The sequence below is a fragment of the Siphateles boraxobius genome, unplaced genomic scaffold, assembly GCF_051911475.1.
Source record: "Siphateles boraxobius isolate OS27281-9 unplaced genomic scaffold, OSU_SipBor_1 6, whole genome shotgun sequence".
Classification (NCBI taxonomy): domain Eukaryota; kingdom Metazoa; phylum Chordata; class Actinopteri; order Cypriniformes; family Leuciscidae; genus Siphateles; species Siphateles boraxobius.
In genome coordinates, this window is record NW_027509186.1 from 36,356,394 (window position 1) to 36,373,627 (window position 17,234).

Consider the following 17,234-nt stretch of genomic DNA (forward strand, 5'->3'; position numbering starts at 1 on the left):
TGCTTTTGCATAAAGAGCTAAATATGGATGTGGCCATGAGCAAATATGAATAGAAAAAAAATGGGAATAAAAAAGAAATCTATACATTTTCAATGTTTTTGCCACTAATAAACTGCTGTTCAAAGGTTTGGGCTCAGTAAGACTTTTTCAAGCAAGGATGCATTAAATTGATCAAGTGGCAGTAAAGACATTTATAATTTCAATTTCAAATAAATGCTGTTCGTTTCAACTCTCCATGCATCAATGTAAGTATCAATGCTTCCACAAAAATATAATCAGCACAACCATCAGAAATGTTTCTTGAGCAGCAAATCATCATATTAGACTGATTTCTGAAGGATCATGTGACACTGAAGACTGGAGTAATGATGCTGAAAATTCAGCTTTGATCACAGGAATAAATTACATTTGACTATATATTCACATAAAAAAAACGTTATTTTAAATTGTAATTATATTTCACTGTTTTTACTGTCTTTTTGATCAGATAAATGCAGCCTTGGTGAGCAGAAGAGACTTAAAGTCTTAATGACCCCAAACTTTTGAATAGTAGTTTATATGACAATTATACAAGAAAGGTCAAATACACATTTAAACTTGCTAACATTTGATGGTTATATAATGCATAAAACGAGCACACGCGGTGATTTCCAACTCCATTACACACCAACATGGCGTAAACGCAAAGACAAAACCTTATTAACTGTGTTGACTTTGCTCATTTCGCCTGGCAATTGAATTAAAATGGATGATGTTTCATGAAAGGAGTGAGAAATGATCTCACGCTCGACTCGAGCACAAGCATTCCTCAATCCCGAGACTAAACGCGAGCGGGGGTCACCGCTTTTATCCCAAGCATGTGATACGGGGGTTGTAAGTGTGTGTGTGTGTGTGTGTGTGTGTAAAGAGAAAGAGAGCTGAATGAAGATCTCCGTGTCTAATGTGTCTCACTCTCTTTATGAAGCTCATCATGTCTTCCTCTCTGCTGGTGTTCTTCTTCCTTCAGTTCTTCAGTCAGTCTCTCCAGCAGTTTCCTCGGCCTTGCACTTCACGGGACGTCCTGCAGAGCAAGCGTTGCTGTCCGGTTTGGCCGGGCGATGGCTCCGTGTGCGGATCCCTCTCGGGTCGAGGCTTCTGCCAGGACGTCACCGTGTCGGATCTCCCCAACGGGCTTCAGTTCCCTCACTCAGACGTGGACGACCGCGAACGCTGGCCTCTGGTGTTTTACAACCAAACCTGCCAGTGCGCCGGCAACTACATGGGCTTCGACTGCGGCGAGTGCAAGTTCGGGTTCTTCGGTGGGAATTGCGGGGAAAGACGGGAGTCGGTCCGCAGAAACATCTTCCAGTTGTCCGTGACCGAAAGGCAGAGGTTCATCTCGTACCTAAACCTGGCGAAGAACACTATCAGCCCTGATTATATGATCGTGACGGGCACGTATGCGCAGATGAACAACGGTTCGACCCCCATGTTTGCAAACATCAGCGTGTACGATCTGTTCGTGTGGATGCATTATTACGTGTCCCATGACACGATGCTCGGGGGTCCCGGGAACGTGTGGGCCGATATTGATTTTGCGCACGAATCTGCCGCGTTCCTGCCCTGGCACCGGGTTTTCCTGCTGTTCTGGGAGCATGAGATCCGCAAGCTGACCGGGGACTTTAACTTCACCATCCCATACTGGGACTGGCGGGACGCGCAGGACTGTCAGGTGTGTGTGGACGAGCTGATGGGGGCGCGCAGTCCTCTCAACCCAAACCTGATCAGCCCGTCCTCGGTGTTCTCCTCCTGGAAGGTAAAGTCAAGGCAATTAATCGCGATTAATCGCATCCAAAATAAAAGTTTGTTTACATAATATATGTGTGTGTTTACTGTGTGTAATTATTTTTTGTATATATAAATACACACATGCATGCATGTATATATTTAAGAATTTTAATTTATTTATATATAAAATATAAAATTATATATAAATATACAGTAATATAAATATTTCTTAAATATATACATGCATATGTGTGTATTTATATATACAAAATAATTATACACAGTAAACACACACATATATTATGTAAACACAAACTTTTATTTTGGATGTGATTAATCACGATTTATCGATGCCCAGCCCTAAAGTCAAGTCACTTTCATGTATATAACGCTTTTAACAATATAGATTGTTTCAAACCAGCTTTACAGTGATAATAGGAAATTAATGGAACAGAGATTGTTTTGGCATTACATCAGTAAGTTTTCAGCTCTCAAAAATCATTAGTTATTAATTTAGGGGCCGCTAACACAACACCGTTTTACTGAAAACAAAACGTTTAATGTGTTCTGGCCGTTCATTTGCACGACAGCGGTGTTTGGCGGCTCGAGAATGCAAACTTTGAAATAGGTTCCAAGGTGCAAGTTTTGAAAATTGTACATAATTTTTAACAATGAAAACAAATTCACTTCACATTCTTACTCAAGAATACAGTATGTTTAGTTATTTATTCTTCTAGTAATGTTTGTTCTAGTCAAATTTGGTCAAAAACTCAATTTCACAAATGCTTTTTTTCTCTTGCAGAAATCTAAACTAAAATCCCAATATCATCATCATGTTTTTATAGTAGCTCTTGGGCAAACAATGAGAGTAATGAAAGTATTACATTCAGACAAGGGAAAATTATGTAAATGAGGGTAGATAATAGTCTGTAATATTATTTAAAATGTGTTTAAGTCACTTTTCAGGATTGTGAAACTTGATGCGAACAGCGAAACATTTAAACAATGTAAACAAAAAAATACAGTATTTAACAAAAATTATGATACAAATAAATGATGAATTTAAAAAAAGAAGAAGTTAAAATTAAAATAGTACTAAATCTGAAACACATGCTTGTTTACATGCTTCCTTATAAATAAATTAATAAATAAATAAAAATTAATAGAGGGAAAATTTGTTCAACTTAGCCCTCAATTAATTGTGAGTTAGTTCTTTTTTTTTTGTTATATTGAAATGTACTTTGATTCGATGGATTACTTCAGGAAAAAAGCTGCAGAATTTATAATTTTATTTAAATTGTGAAAAATATATAAAAAAATATAAAAAATATATACATATATATATATATATATAAAATAAAAATATATGTATATATATATATATATATATATATATATATATATATATATATAAATATATATATATAAAGGTTTTTTAAAATATATCTTATTTATTTATTTAATCTACATTCTGTATAATTTTTTTTCTTTTAACATTCTCCGTTCAGTTCCGGTCTATATGAACAAACACATGGAAGAGTGTGACGCTGTAATTCAATGAAAAGAGCTCATTATCTGTGTTTAATTTAGCCATGTGACAGGGCTTTGTTCATATTACTGTAGTTTAGTGAACTCGTCTAGAGCGGTTCTGATGTCACACATTCCCTTGAGAACGAATGAGTTTGCTTGCGTTTATAAAGGTGTGATTGTGTGCCGCCGCCTCGAGCGCAGCGCTGTGTAACGCCTGATAGTGAAGTTCAGGTGTGTAGTGGGTCACGAGTGTGTCTGGCCCCTAAAACATCCATTAACCTCAGTATCGACCCGCTCACAAGAGCCAAAGCTTCTTTATAGAGCCTTTAAGGGGTTTAGTGGTTCCCGTCAGCCACACATAATCTACTAGTATATCATGGCAATGATTTTTGCATTGGAAAACACTCATATTTTCTTCAGAAAGAGTCAAATTCCTCGTCCTGGTGTTTCCTCCATCTCTCTCTCTCTCTCTCTCTCTCTCTCTGTCCCTCTCTCATCTTCATCTGTGAGCGTAGGCGTTCGTGCGTTTCGACCAGCGGGAGGTGAAATGGCATCCAATTAACATCCGAGAAACGAGCAGTATTAGTATTAGTCACGGAGACGGTTGATGGTTGTGCTGCTTCATATTTTTGTGGAAATCATGATTTTTTTTAAAGGTCTCTTTGATAAATATAAAGTTCAAAAGAACAGCATTTGTTTGAAATAGAATCTTTTGTACCATTATAAACATCTTTACTGTCACTTCTGATCAATTTAATGCATTCTTTTTTAGTTAATGTCTACTGGTGTTTAATAAGTGTCCACTATACCTGTGCAGGTGATCTGTTCTCAACCCGAAGACTACAACCTTCGTGAGGTTTTGTGTGACGGGTCGCCCGAGGGACCGTTACTCCGTAACCCTGGTAACCACGACCGGACGCGTGTCCCGCGGCTGCCCAGCTCCGCTGATGTGGAGTCGGTCCTGAGCCTGACGCAGTACGAGACAGGAGAGATGGATCGACGGGCCAACATGAGCTTCAGGAACACGCTGGAGGGTAAGAGTGTGTGAGGAGTGTGTGAAGAGATGAACACATCAGGCTGTAAACACTGAGCACGTCTCACCTGTGCAGGTTTCGCGAGTCCTGAGACGGGGTTGGCAGTCACAGGCCGCAGTTTGATGCACAACTCTTTACACGTCTTCATGAACGGGTCCATGTCTTCAGTGCAGGGCTCCGCCAACGACCCCGTTTTTATTTTACATCATGCCTTTATTGATAGGTAAAATGCATACACACACAAACATGTACACTCACACACACGCACGCACACTCATCCATGCCACACACATACACACACTCACACGGGCACACACACACACACACACTTGCATACATACACGTACACACACACACTTGCATACATACACGTACACACACTCTCACACACACACACACACACACTCTCACACACACACACACACACACACACACACACACACACACACACACACACACACACACACACACACACACACACACACACACACACACACACACACACACACACATACACTTGCATACATACTGTACACGTACACACACACTCACAAACGGGCACACACACACACACACTTGCTTACATACACGTACACGTACACACACACACAGACACAAACAAACAGACACACACACACAAACAAACACACACACACTCACACAAACAAACAAACACACACACACGCACACACGTTGCGTAGCCAACATTTCAATGGTATTTTGATGCATCACTCACCCATAAAACTGTGCACTAGTCCTGAATGAGACCTCATATCATAAAACTTGTAAATATTATATATATTAATTCAGGGATTCACAAACTTTTTTTCTTGTCAGGTGAACTCCTTTAAACTTAAATACATTTATTTGAAGTGCCCTTCAGATTTTATATTATATTTCAATAATTTTCAACATATTTGCATGTTCACAATTCTCTAATGGTCAAATGTCAGGCTGGTAAAACAAATAACAAAATAGTATACTTTTTAGTGTTCTATTTTTATTTACAGTTAAGTGCTGCATGATTTGTTCAAAGAAATATATATACAGTATATATATGTGTGTGTGTGTGTGTGTGTGTGTGTGTGTGTGTGTGTGTGTGTGTGTGTGTGTGTGTTTGTGTGTGTGTTATACATCTTTTTTAATGAGTTTTACTTTTTATTATATTTATTTTATTTTTACTTTTTATTTAATATTTTCAGCTTTTCAATGGTTAGGGGTTTTCAATGGTTAGAAGAATATAATTAAATTTGAGATAGTTACAAAATACAGTGGTAGCTTCTGTACTGAAAGCAGCGCTGCTTATTAGGCTTTAAACAGAGGCCAGATGAAACTTCTCTGAGGACAGTCCATTCCCTTCAGATACACACTCAGATAAAACCCTTCTGCTCTGATCACATCAATGGTCTATTTTACTGTAAGAGGGAAAATTACACCGAAAGGTGACGGATGTGCAGGTATGATGAGCACAAATACGATTGACTCGATGATGTTTCCCACTGATGTTCTGATTGCATCTGTTGTGCTTCTGTGTTTCAGCATCTTTGAGCAGTGGCTGAGGAGACACCAGCCCCCCCGCACACACTACCCCACCGCCAACGCCCCGATCGGACACAACGACGGGTACTTCATGGTCCCCTTCATCCCGCTCTACAGAAACGGAGATTATTTCCTGTCCACTAAAGCCTTGGGATATGAATATTCATATTTACTGGACCCAAGTGAGTTATTAGTAAAAAGCCTGGGCATTAACACACATTTCACGATTCGATTCAATTTGATTCAATTACAATTCAATTAGATTTGGTATCGATTCATTTGGATATATTTAAGGTACACGTCAATTTTTCTCAACTGTGGGGGTTGCATAAAATGCTTAGACTATTCTTACAAGTTAGTCATATTATATATAAATAAGACTGGTCATAACTTTAAGTCAGTTGCATAAAAAGGTAAGATTGTTCTAAATTGAATCTGAATAGTAAGACTGATAAGCCCTAACTAATTTACACTACCGTACTTATCAGCTTTATTTACGCAACTGATTTCTATACAAACATTTAAATTGCACACAAGACAGTTTTTATAATTATAGCTATAATAACTTTTGAGTGACATAATTATGTCTATTCCAATTCATTTTTTAAATACAAACAATTAAATGGTGGCTGTCATTAAGGCTTTTTTTCATAGCCGATTTATACAAATGTATTATATTAAAGAACAGGTTAAGGGTAAAAAATATAATGAATATGTAATATAGTGCATATATTTAGCAATATGCTCTTCTCTAGTTTTCTAGACAACTATAAATGGCTTTCCTGAGGTAAATATTGTCACGTGACAAACATGTATGGGTTTTGGCCCTTTGTTTACACGACAGCGGCTTTCTGGGTGCCTGAAAACGCAAACTTTTGAAAACGGGTTTCAAAGTGCAATTTTTTGAAAACGGTCTCTGTGTAAACAAAAACGTGAATCTCTGAAGACAATGAGGTCATGCACATGTTCAGTCTATAGTGTTTAATCGCCATCTAATGGCCTGGCAGCAGAATACAGCGTTTTTTGTCACTTTTTGCGGATCCATGTGATTGAGGATCATTTTGACAATGGTGTCATCTGTACATGGAAAACTCACAGGAAAAACTTCTCCATTTTAAGCATATCGTTGTCGTGTACACGTACACTAAGTCTTCCGCAGTTGAAACGCCAATTAAGTCATTACATGAGACATTTTAGTAAGTTGTACTGTGTCTTTCAACATACCTTCTGATGGTCATTCATGTTTATTTGATACTATAACTTAGCCTGGGTTTCCCCATGCTGCCTTGCGCGCAGCGCGATTTTATTCACGCTGCTAGGCAGCCTGGATTCCATGTACCAGATTTTCGCCTCAGTGAGGGGACCAATCACAGAACAGGGAGGGAGCAGCAAGACGATGACGATGTCTATGCGACACACCGAAGCAGTTTGATTATACCTATGGATCCAACATGGCAGCAGACGCGAAGTTACCTTTCAATGCAGCCTTAGATATTGTTCTAAGTAGTTTAGTTAAATCTCTGACCCATCGTCTTCTTCGTCGTCTAATTTCTGTTGCTCTACATAAATCATCTGGTATAATTGAAACGATTGGCTATGAGCTACGTACAGGCGCATTTGATAGACATTCGTAGCACCCAATAAACGGCTCTGGGCATTCGTTACCACGCCTCAAATTCGTGAAAATGAGGTTCCCAGACCCACGTCTCAATGAGACTCGGTCTGACGTTAGCCAGGCTAACTATAACTAGTAGTAAAGAGTAAGAGATGAAGCGGCTACAGCGATCTGTCACGACACATTAAAGAGCGTCAAAGGCAGCGACATTTACTGTTTGAATTTCGTCATAAAATTTACAGAATTTGAAAGCTGAGAGGTGCGCTAGCCTACAAATAATAGTAAGTTTAGTGAAGTTTTGTCCACGCATCAACTGAAAGAAGCAGAGATGGACTAAAAGATCAATTCTTGGGATTTTAGAATCGATATTGGTTGATCATGAAATATTTTAACCCAGCTCCAATTAGCATAAATCCAGGTACTTCCGTTAGCCTTGTGTTCATTGGCTTCAATCTGTCGCAGGTCAGCGGTTCATGCAGGAGTTTGTGACGCCGTATCTTCAGCAAGCTCAGCAGATCTGGCGCTGGCTGCTGGTATCAGGGATCCTGGGGGCCGTCGTGGCGGGAATCATCGCTACGATCATCGGCGTGTCGTGTCGACGGAGGACGAGGAGGCGAAAGGCGTCGGGATACGGGGAGAGACAGCCGCTCCTGAACAGCAGCGAAGAGGAGGGTTCAGCTTCATACCAGACTGCACTGTGAACCTGAGTGTGTGTCAGCGAGGACAGACTTGTAGTTGTAGTGTACGTACTTGTATGTACTTGTAGTGACGGGGAAAACACACGACAACTGGGGACATTCGAAAATGTTTAACGTGAAAAATGTTAACGTGGCTTAATGTACTAAGACAGTGTTATTAAAAGACTCAGTAATGAAGTATACCAAGTATACCAGACATCATACTAATAAAGTATACCAATGTACAGAAAAATCGAGGAGCACAGAAAATGAACGCAACGCATTTAATTACACGTTAAGTGTTTTCTTATAATGGTTTTCTATAGGAGGAAAACGCTTAACGTGTAATTAAACGCGTTGCGTTCATATTCTGCGCTCTTTGATTTTTCTGTGCATTGGTATACTTTATTAGTATGATGTTTACTGAGTTTGGTCTTTTAATAACACTGTCCTAGTACATTAATCCACGTTAACATTTTTCACATTAAGTGTTTTAGAATGTCTGGACAACGGACAGTTAACCAGGTCATGTGACACACGAGACCAGATATCGCCTCTAAACCTCGAGTTTACTCATGCAACAAGGGCTACGTTTACAATCACACAAGGCCGTACTGTTCTTGCTATAGAGTATGCATAATATGCAATACTGTTCAAAAGAAGAAATTATACTTTTATTTAGCAAGAATGCTTTAAATTGATCAAAAGTGACAAAATATATTTATAATGTCGCAAAAATTCAAATACATTGCTGTTCTTTTGAACATTGTATTTGGGGAAGGACACTGAAGACTGGAGTGATGATGCTGAAAATTCAGCTTTGATCACATAAATAAATTACATTTCAAAATATATCTTCAAATAGAAAAGTTATTTTAAATTGTAACAATATTTCACTGTTTTTGATGTATTTTTGATCAAATAAATGCAGCATTGCTGAGCAGAAGAGATTAATTTCAAAAACAAATCTTAACAACCCCAAAATTTCCAATAGTAGAGTAAACACAACATTAGTCAAAACGTGCCGTATAAAACCAGAATAAACTGAAACTAGTGCATCACATAATGCAATTCGCTTCACTTGACTTTCCATTTCCAGTGCGATGAACGAAACCAGAAGCAATTTCTCCCATACATTTTAACATCTCTTTTTCTCCTCAGGATTTTTTTTTTGTTTTAAAACAATTTAATTTAAATTGCAAAATAATCATTTTAATTTCAGAGACGATTGTAAATGCACAATAGTGAGGTCAGATTACCATTCTCGAAATGCATATTGTTTACATTTACATTTATCTGACGCTTTTATCCAAAGCGACTTACAATTGCTATACATGTCAGAGGTTGCACGCCTCTGGAGCAACTAGGGGTTAAGTGTCTTGCTCAGGGACACATTGGTGTCTCACAGTGGATTCGAACCCGGGTCTCTCACACCAAAGGCATGTGTCTTATCCACTGCACCATCACCATATTGTTGCATAATGCATTATGTTTCACATTGCAATTAATAAGCGGTGTACAGTCTACACCGTGCAGTGAGCTTGTATTGGTCTCGTAGCTGATCTCGTCAGCCAATGATATTAATGGTGCTTCAACAGTCACTGTGACACTTACGTACTGTAGCTTTATATTTAATATGCATACAAAATAATATTAAAAAGACAAATCAGTGATTAAATTAATTATTTGGCAGTGTTATTACAATAACAGTGCAGTTAATTTGGGACACTCTTATGAGCAAATAAATCTTAATAATAAAACAGCAATACAAATATCAAAAAACTATTGTGCCGTACATAATATCAAATAAATATTTAAAATGAATGAGAATGTATACTTTATGGTTTATGTCCGAGTTTGTGTTTGTAAAGGTACAAAATACACCAAATTGAAAGCCAATAAAACGTGTGAAATGACATGAGGGTGAGTAAATGATGTAATCTTTGGGTCAACTAGTACTTTTTAACCCTTTTTATATGGGAAGACGAGTTTTTACGGGTTCATGTAGACAAACTCCACATGCAGAATTACAAATATTCCTTGAATAAAAGCAAAACTGCACATTTTCCCTGTTGCTACACGGTTCACTGGCTCTCAGGCTCATTGTCCGAGGATTTGTTTTTAGATGAGCGTGAGGAAGAATCTGCATTTGTCCTCGATCATTCCTCAGGTTTTAAGGCATTCATGGATTGGTCAGTTTGCGCTCCCTCAGCTGAAGGACTCTTTGTTGTACTCAAAGGCAGTTCCCGAGTGTAGGTTTGAATTGCACAGTGTGTGTAACGCTTTCGAGATCCCTTTGGGTCCACAGCAGAAAACCCCCACTCTTTTACTGCAGGACAAACACAAGCAGTCATTTTTCATGATTGCAATCATTAAAACGGCTCGCATAAATACATTATTTCAAGCTGCAGTAATCATACTCACAGCTGATTGGCTCTTCCTATTTCCTGGAAAAGGAGCCTCCACTTTGGTCGACCAATCCGAAGCCTGGAGCTCAAGAAACGGTAACGTTCCTCACCGATGCTCTTCAAAACACACAATGAGGAAAAACTTCAGTATAATGATAGAAGGTGAAGAAATGCAACTGATAATGAAGCTATGCATTATAAAATAATATTTGACAAGAAAAATGAAAAGAGCTTGCATAATTTAAGGTAATACAAGTAACTAGCTAATAAGAAATGAGCTTAAAGTGCACACCTGTAATCCCTGAGTGTTACTGAGGTAGAGTTGAACATTCAGATAGTCTGGACGATTGTCCCGCCACAGCTGCAGACACACAGACACGGAAATATTAACCTTGTAAAGCCTGAATGAAATAACAGTCAGTGTTTCATTTTCGGAAATATATTTGATCTATCAGTCTTCCATTACTCAAATGATATAATAAGAATATGGAACTCAAACTTGAGAAAAAAAACAGCTCAATTTTAATCAGAGGCCCAAAACATGCAGTTTGGTGCAGATGCTGATATTTATATGGACAAAAAGTACGGTGAAATTCTGATGCTTTCAATGTAAATTAACGAGATCTTTATAACAGTATAGCAGATACTGACAGAAAATGCACATTAATATCATTCGTCGCTCTATATCTGCTAGTAATGTCTTAGTAAGATCATATTTAAATGCTTAGTTTTATGATCAAAGCTCTGTAGTTTTAAAACATATAATGCAAAACAATGATGATTGAGAGATGAACAAATAAACCTTCATCAAAAGCCTGATGATCATAATTGAGATTTTTCTAAAAAGTTTTGTCTGGATAATCAAGTAAAACTAATTTGCTTTCTGAGTGTTCATCTTGAAATATTACTGACAATATACAAATTTTTCTTACAAAAAAAATCAGTAAAATCCTTGATCAAAATCAGTAAAGATTATATCAGTAAAGCACAAGATTAAAGGGATAGTTCACCCAAAAATGAAAATTCTGTCAGTATTTACTCTCCCTCATGTTGTTCCGGCCCCGTAATCCCTTCGTTCATCTTCTGAACACGAATTAAGATATTTTTGATGAAATCTGTGAGCTGGATCACTCCTCAATACTAGTCCATAGGCTTCTTCAGGGATTGAAACTTGCCAGCCCCAAAAGTTATTAAAGACATTGTTAAAATAGTCCAAGTGACTACAGTGGCTCAATCTTAAGTTTATCAAACGACGAGAATACTTTTTGTGCGCAAAAAAAACTAAAATAACGACTTTATTTCAACTATTCATTTCCTTCTCTGTGGGGCTCGAGTCAGTTCACTAGTGTAATAGTGTACGCTTCTGTTGTTGTACGTCACACGCATCACACACATGACCAGCGTCGGCCAATAGTGAGCCTACGTGTGACGTAGCTCTACGCTATCACACTAGTGAACTGACTAGAGGCACACAGAGAAGGAAATAAAAAGTTTAAATAAAGTCGTTATTTTTGTGTTTTTTTGCGCACAAAAAGTATTCTCGTCGTTTGATAAACTTAAGATTGAGCCACTGTAGTCACTTGGACTATTTTAACGATGTCTTTAATAACTTTTCGAGGCCCGGCAAGTTTCAATCCCTTAAGAAGCCTATGGAGGAGTGATCCAGCTCTCAGATTTCATCAAAAATATCTGAATTCGTGTTCTGAAGATGAACAAAGGTCTTACGGGGTTGGAACAACTTGAGGGTGAATAAATACTGACAGAATTTTCATTTTTGGGTGAACTATCCCTTTAAGGTGGACATTAGAACAATTATAATAAAAGGATCTTTAATTGCCTACAAAGTGTAAACTATCCCTCAGACGACAGGAGGCATGTAGTGGATTGTGTGTAACGGGTTTGTCAGCAAAGTTTTGATCATGTTGATCATTTACAGGCCTTTTGTGTATCAAATATAATACAGTATGCTATATAGGGTTAAAGAGGATTATTCAATATCAGTGTAACACTGAAGTTACAGAATATTAGCACACATCACACATTAACAATGTATAACATATGCCAGTAGGTGGCAGTATAGCCTTCAGTAACTTTCATGCATACTGCATACATTTTATATGTTTTGTATATTATTTTTCAATGGCATTCACACATTTTAAAGTGTCCAAAATGTGTTTTCAGATCAACTGCGAGTGTGTGTGTGTGTGTGTGTGTGTTACCCTCTTATGAAGGTCACACAGTAGATCAGCAAACCAATAGAAGGACTGAAGGTCCCTGCAGACCCAGATGAAGTACATCCTCCTCAACTTATACTGACGCCAGTCTTCACTGCAACACACACACAAACACATTCACACATACTTTGCTGTGGATTTACCCTCTTTGTGCATACATGTGTTAAAAGTCTAAACACATGGAAGTTTTTACATGGCTATATTCGGACAGGCATAATACCATTACTATTTTGTGTGTAAGAAGTGCATAGTTTTTCTGTATGCATATACACTGGGATGATCCATCCCACAATGCAATGTGTTCCGGTCAGAGTTTCCATTTCCAGTGTGATGATTTTTTTTATTTTTTTTTTTATTTGAGGCATATTGGATCAAAATTGTATTGAAATTTGCATAAATGCAAAACTAAGTATTTATGTGATGATAAACAGCACTTACTTTATTTAGACATGTAGAATACTACTGTTTGAAAAGTTTAATTGCATGCTGATTCACATTAATTTATTTTTTAAATTAACTTTATATATATATTTAACATGTATGCATTTGTCAGATGCTTTTATCCAAAGTGACATATAATGCATTCAAAGTATACATGTTACAAGTTTGAACCCATGACCCATTGCTTCCACCATTTGAGCTCCAGGAATGCAGTATGCAGTGTGTACTGTGTGTGCAGTTTGTAGTAAGCTAGTCATCCGTTTAGAACACAGCCACAGTGTTTAAGAATGATCTGATGTCACAGTTAGCATGACTGACAGGTTTTCTGACCACTCACAAGAGAGCTTGTAGAACACAGGCGAACGGCGTGACTCCGATCCCTCCCGCCACACACACGCTGACCTCGTAATTAAACACCTCCTCTGACGGACTGCCAAACGGACCATCCACGTGCACCCTGGGGCGGGACAAGAGAGCAGAGCCACCAATGAGATGAGAAGTGTTGTGTGTGTGGGCAGAAAAATGCACCTCCATACTATTTGTGCTGTTTTTTCACAGTACGCATAGTATGAGTGCATAGTATGAAAATTCTCAGTATGCATGGAATTCCATTAGAATTCCATTTCAAACATAATGGAATACTTTCATTCTAATTTCTGCATACTACACAAATAGCTAAATTATGTTCCAAGAACGTTAAGGCTCCCTTTAAGTTATGAAAACATTATTTCTAAATGTAAAAAAAAAAATGTCTTCCTTATGGGAATGTTAAGGAAATATTCCATTTTATCATCTTGCAAATATTATGATAACATTTTTTTTGTTCTCTGAAACAAATAGCAACATATAAACGCTAGATGAACGTCTAACTAAAACTTTTCAGAAAACAATGAATATAGTTTTTGTACTAACATTTTGAGAACATTATTAAAGACCAGAAAACTATTAATGTTAATGCATTCTTGTTCAGAACTTTGACAGTTTTGTGCATTCCATGGAGAAAATTAGCATACTGTGCACAGTATGCATACTGAAACATTAGTACAAGTAGTATGCTATTCAAAATCAATCTGTCAATCATCCCATCAATAAGAAAATACTGCAACAGCCCCTGAAGGTTTTCCACTGATAAAACCAGAGTAGGAAGGAAGCTTGCACACAACAGAAAACTAAATACACATGCACAAAAACACACAGGATGAGGATGTGCAGTAATTTCCCACTGTAGACACACAAACACACACACACACACACACACACACACACACACATACAGAGAACGACTGCATTACTGAAAAAAAAAAAAAACGATTTTATGCATGGAAAGGATGTCATTGATTCTGATTGGACGATGAATCTTGTCAAAGCCTGTCACCTGACACCCCGCTCACACAAAGCTGGATAACTGTTTTTTTCCCAGGAAATTATACGTCAGGCGACCGTGACACTTCACCTCCCAGTATACAGTGTTGTATACTGAGGAATCATGACCTTTATGAACGCCACTGAAACTTTTCCCACAACACAGCAGACTTACGTGGGATATCGCCTCTGTTGCATCATGGGAAGGATCTCTGAGCTGTCCGACTGTTGAAGCAGCAGCAGAGAAAACCTCGCTGAAATTTACAGACAAAAAGTAAATCAATATACGCGAACAAAAAATGTATATCAACTAGATTTTTAGAAAATGTGAATGTTGTTCTGGGTGGTTGCTAGTATTTTGCTATGTGGTTGCTAAGGGGTTCTAAGTGTATTAGCACATTACTATGTGGTTGCAAAGGGGTTCAGGGTGGTTGTTAGCACGTTGCTATGAGGTTTCTAAGTGTTTTAGTATGTTGCTATGGAGCTGCTAAGGGTTCTAGGTAGGTGTTAACACATTATGTGGTTGCTGAGGTGTTCTAAGTGTTTTAGCATGTTGCTATCAAGTTACCAAGGGGTTCTGGGTGGTTGTTAGTGTGTTGCTATGTGGTTGCTAAGAGTTCTAGGTGGGAGTTAACACATTATGTGGTTGCTAAGGTGTTCTAAGTGTTTTAGCATGTTGCTATCAAGTTACCAAGGGGTTCTGGGTGGTTGTTAGTCTGTTGCTATGTGGTTGCTAAGAGTTCTAGGTGGGAGTTAACACATTATGTGGTTGCTAAGGTGTTCTAAGTGTTTTAGCATGTTGCTATCAAGTTACCAAGGGGTTCTGGGTGGTTGTTAGTCTGTTGCTATGTGGTTGCTAAGAGTTCTAGGTGGGAGTTAACACATTATGTGGTTGCTAAGGTGTTCTAAGTGTTTTAGCACGTTGCTATGAAGTTGCCAATGGGTTTTGGGTGGTTGTTAGTGTGTTGCTCTCAGTGATGCGCGGGTTGATCCAAGATGAGCGGGTGCCTGCGATCTCCCGCAGTTACGAGTCATCCAAAAATATTCTTAATGATATTCGGGTCGCGGTCGGTCGGGTCGTTTGAAATAAAGATGCCAATTAAACCTTTGTAATTTATATAGTACTAGGCACAATTTTCTATTAAATACATAGGCCTACACTTTATTGGCTGAATCCCTGGTACGAAGATGACGCACAAGGTCAGTCTGTAGAGATGGAGGCAGCAAGAGAAAAGGTAAAGACTGGGGAGTGGAAGCTCCACAAATACACAAATAGAAAGTGCAAGGTGTTGGAGACATTTGCTGAAATAATGAAAGATGATGACCAAAGTGTTGGCTAGTCATGTGTACTTCTTGCGATGCTATTTACACATTTGTGTTAGACTTCTATGGCCCAATGACGCAACGATGAGCATTTAATACTTTAAAAAAATGCGGGTCAGGAAGCGGGTCGGGTTCAATATTCTCTTTCTTTTTTTTGCGGTCCGAGTTGCGGGCAGGTTAGTTGAAAACGTCGGTCGGGTGCGGGTTGTTTATACATTGACCCGCGCATCACTGGTTGCTATGTGGTTGCTAATGGTTCTAGGTGGGTGTTAACACATTATGTGGTTGCTAAGGTGTTCCAAGTGTTTTTAGCATGTTACTTTGAAGTTGCCAAGGGCTTCTGGGTGGTTGTTAGTTTGTTGCTGTGGTTGCTATGGTGTTTGTGATCTAACTGTTTTTAGAACCTTGATATGAAGTTGCCTAGGGGTTCTGGGTGTTTGTTAGCATGTTGCTATGCAGTTGGTAAGGCGTTATAAATATTCTAGTTGTTGTTAAAACGCTGCAAAGTGGTTGCTAAAGTGTTCTGTGTGTTTTTTAAGCCATTTCTATGCAGGCATTTTAGATGATACCTTGTGCTATGCCATGTTGTTTATGGCATTTTGCTCTGTAGTTGCTAGGCCATTGCTCTGTAGTTGGTTACAGGCTCAAATCTCAGTGATATTCTGACTCTAGACACGGCAGAGTTATTTTTTTCCTGTTTTATCTCCCGCTAAGCATGTGTGTTTGCATGGGGTATGTGGTATTTCTTTTGTTACAGTGTGTTTTCCTTCCAGGAACTAGTATCTCTCAAGTATCACATCATGGAAAGAGTCTGAAACAAGACTGAGCCAACAAAAATGTGTGTGCAAGAGAATGTTTTAATCCCAAACTCACACATTTTGACAGAAACCTTTGAACTAGATAATACAGATCACATGGTCTATTATTTATTATGCATGTGTGTCGTTGTGTGAGTGTACGCAGTACTCACAGGTCCAGTCTCCCAGCACTCTGAGATGAATGCCAAATGTTTCATTCTTCCCCGTCGGACACTGAGGAACACAGTCACAGTCACACACACACACACACACACACACACACACACACACACAGAGAGAGAGAGAGGGATTGTGAGGATCAGGTACAGTCATGCATTAAAGACCCCTGGGGGACGGAAAACTCAAAGCAAAGTGTGTGAGAAGGTAAAAAAGTTTTAGAAAAAGGTTCTTGGCAGAGAATGCAAACTTTGTAAGTGTGTATGAATGAAGAGATTTATTGGCAAATTTTGCATGTTTCAAAAATGAACATGCTTTTTAATGCATTTA

The 17,234-nt window shown here is 38.4% G+C and overlaps 2 protein-coding genes across 3 annotated transcripts in view; one reads left to right on the forward strand and one right to left on the reverse strand.

Annotated features, from left to right (window-relative positions):
- Nucleotides 1–958: 958 nt before the first annotated feature.
- tyr (tyrosinase) lies at nt 959–10,078 on the forward strand. Its single transcript, XM_077207072.1, has 5 exons — nt 959–1,795; nt 4,115–4,331; nt 4,407–4,554; nt 5,871–6,052; nt 7,948–10,078. Exons 1-5 carry the CDS (start codon nt 959–961, stop codon nt 8,184–8,186), a joined length of 1,623 nt encoding a protein of 540 aa, XP_077063187.1. The 3' UTR covers nt 8,187–10,078.
- Nucleotides 9,778–17,234, reverse strand: part of nox4 (NADPH oxidase 4) — a 31,042-nt gene continuing 23,585 nt past the window's right edge. For both annotated transcript variants that reach the window (XM_077207028.1, XM_077207029.1), the window contains 7 exons: nt 16,901–16,961; nt 14,783–14,861; nt 13,583–13,702; nt 12,790–12,898; nt 10,863–10,931; nt 10,587–10,687; nt 9,778–10,491 (listed from right to left, as the gene is read on the reverse strand). In XM_077207028.1, coding sequence (XP_077063143.1) covers nt 10,371–10,491; nt 10,587–10,687; nt 10,863–10,931; nt 12,790–12,898; nt 13,583–13,702; nt 14,783–14,861; nt 16,901–16,961 — 660 coding nt within the window. In that variant the 3' untranslated portion in view covers nt 9,778–10,370. The remainder of the gene's footprint in view (nt 10,492–10,586; nt 10,688–10,862; nt 10,932–12,789; nt 12,899–13,582; nt 13,703–14,782; nt 14,862–16,900; nt 16,962–17,234) is intronic.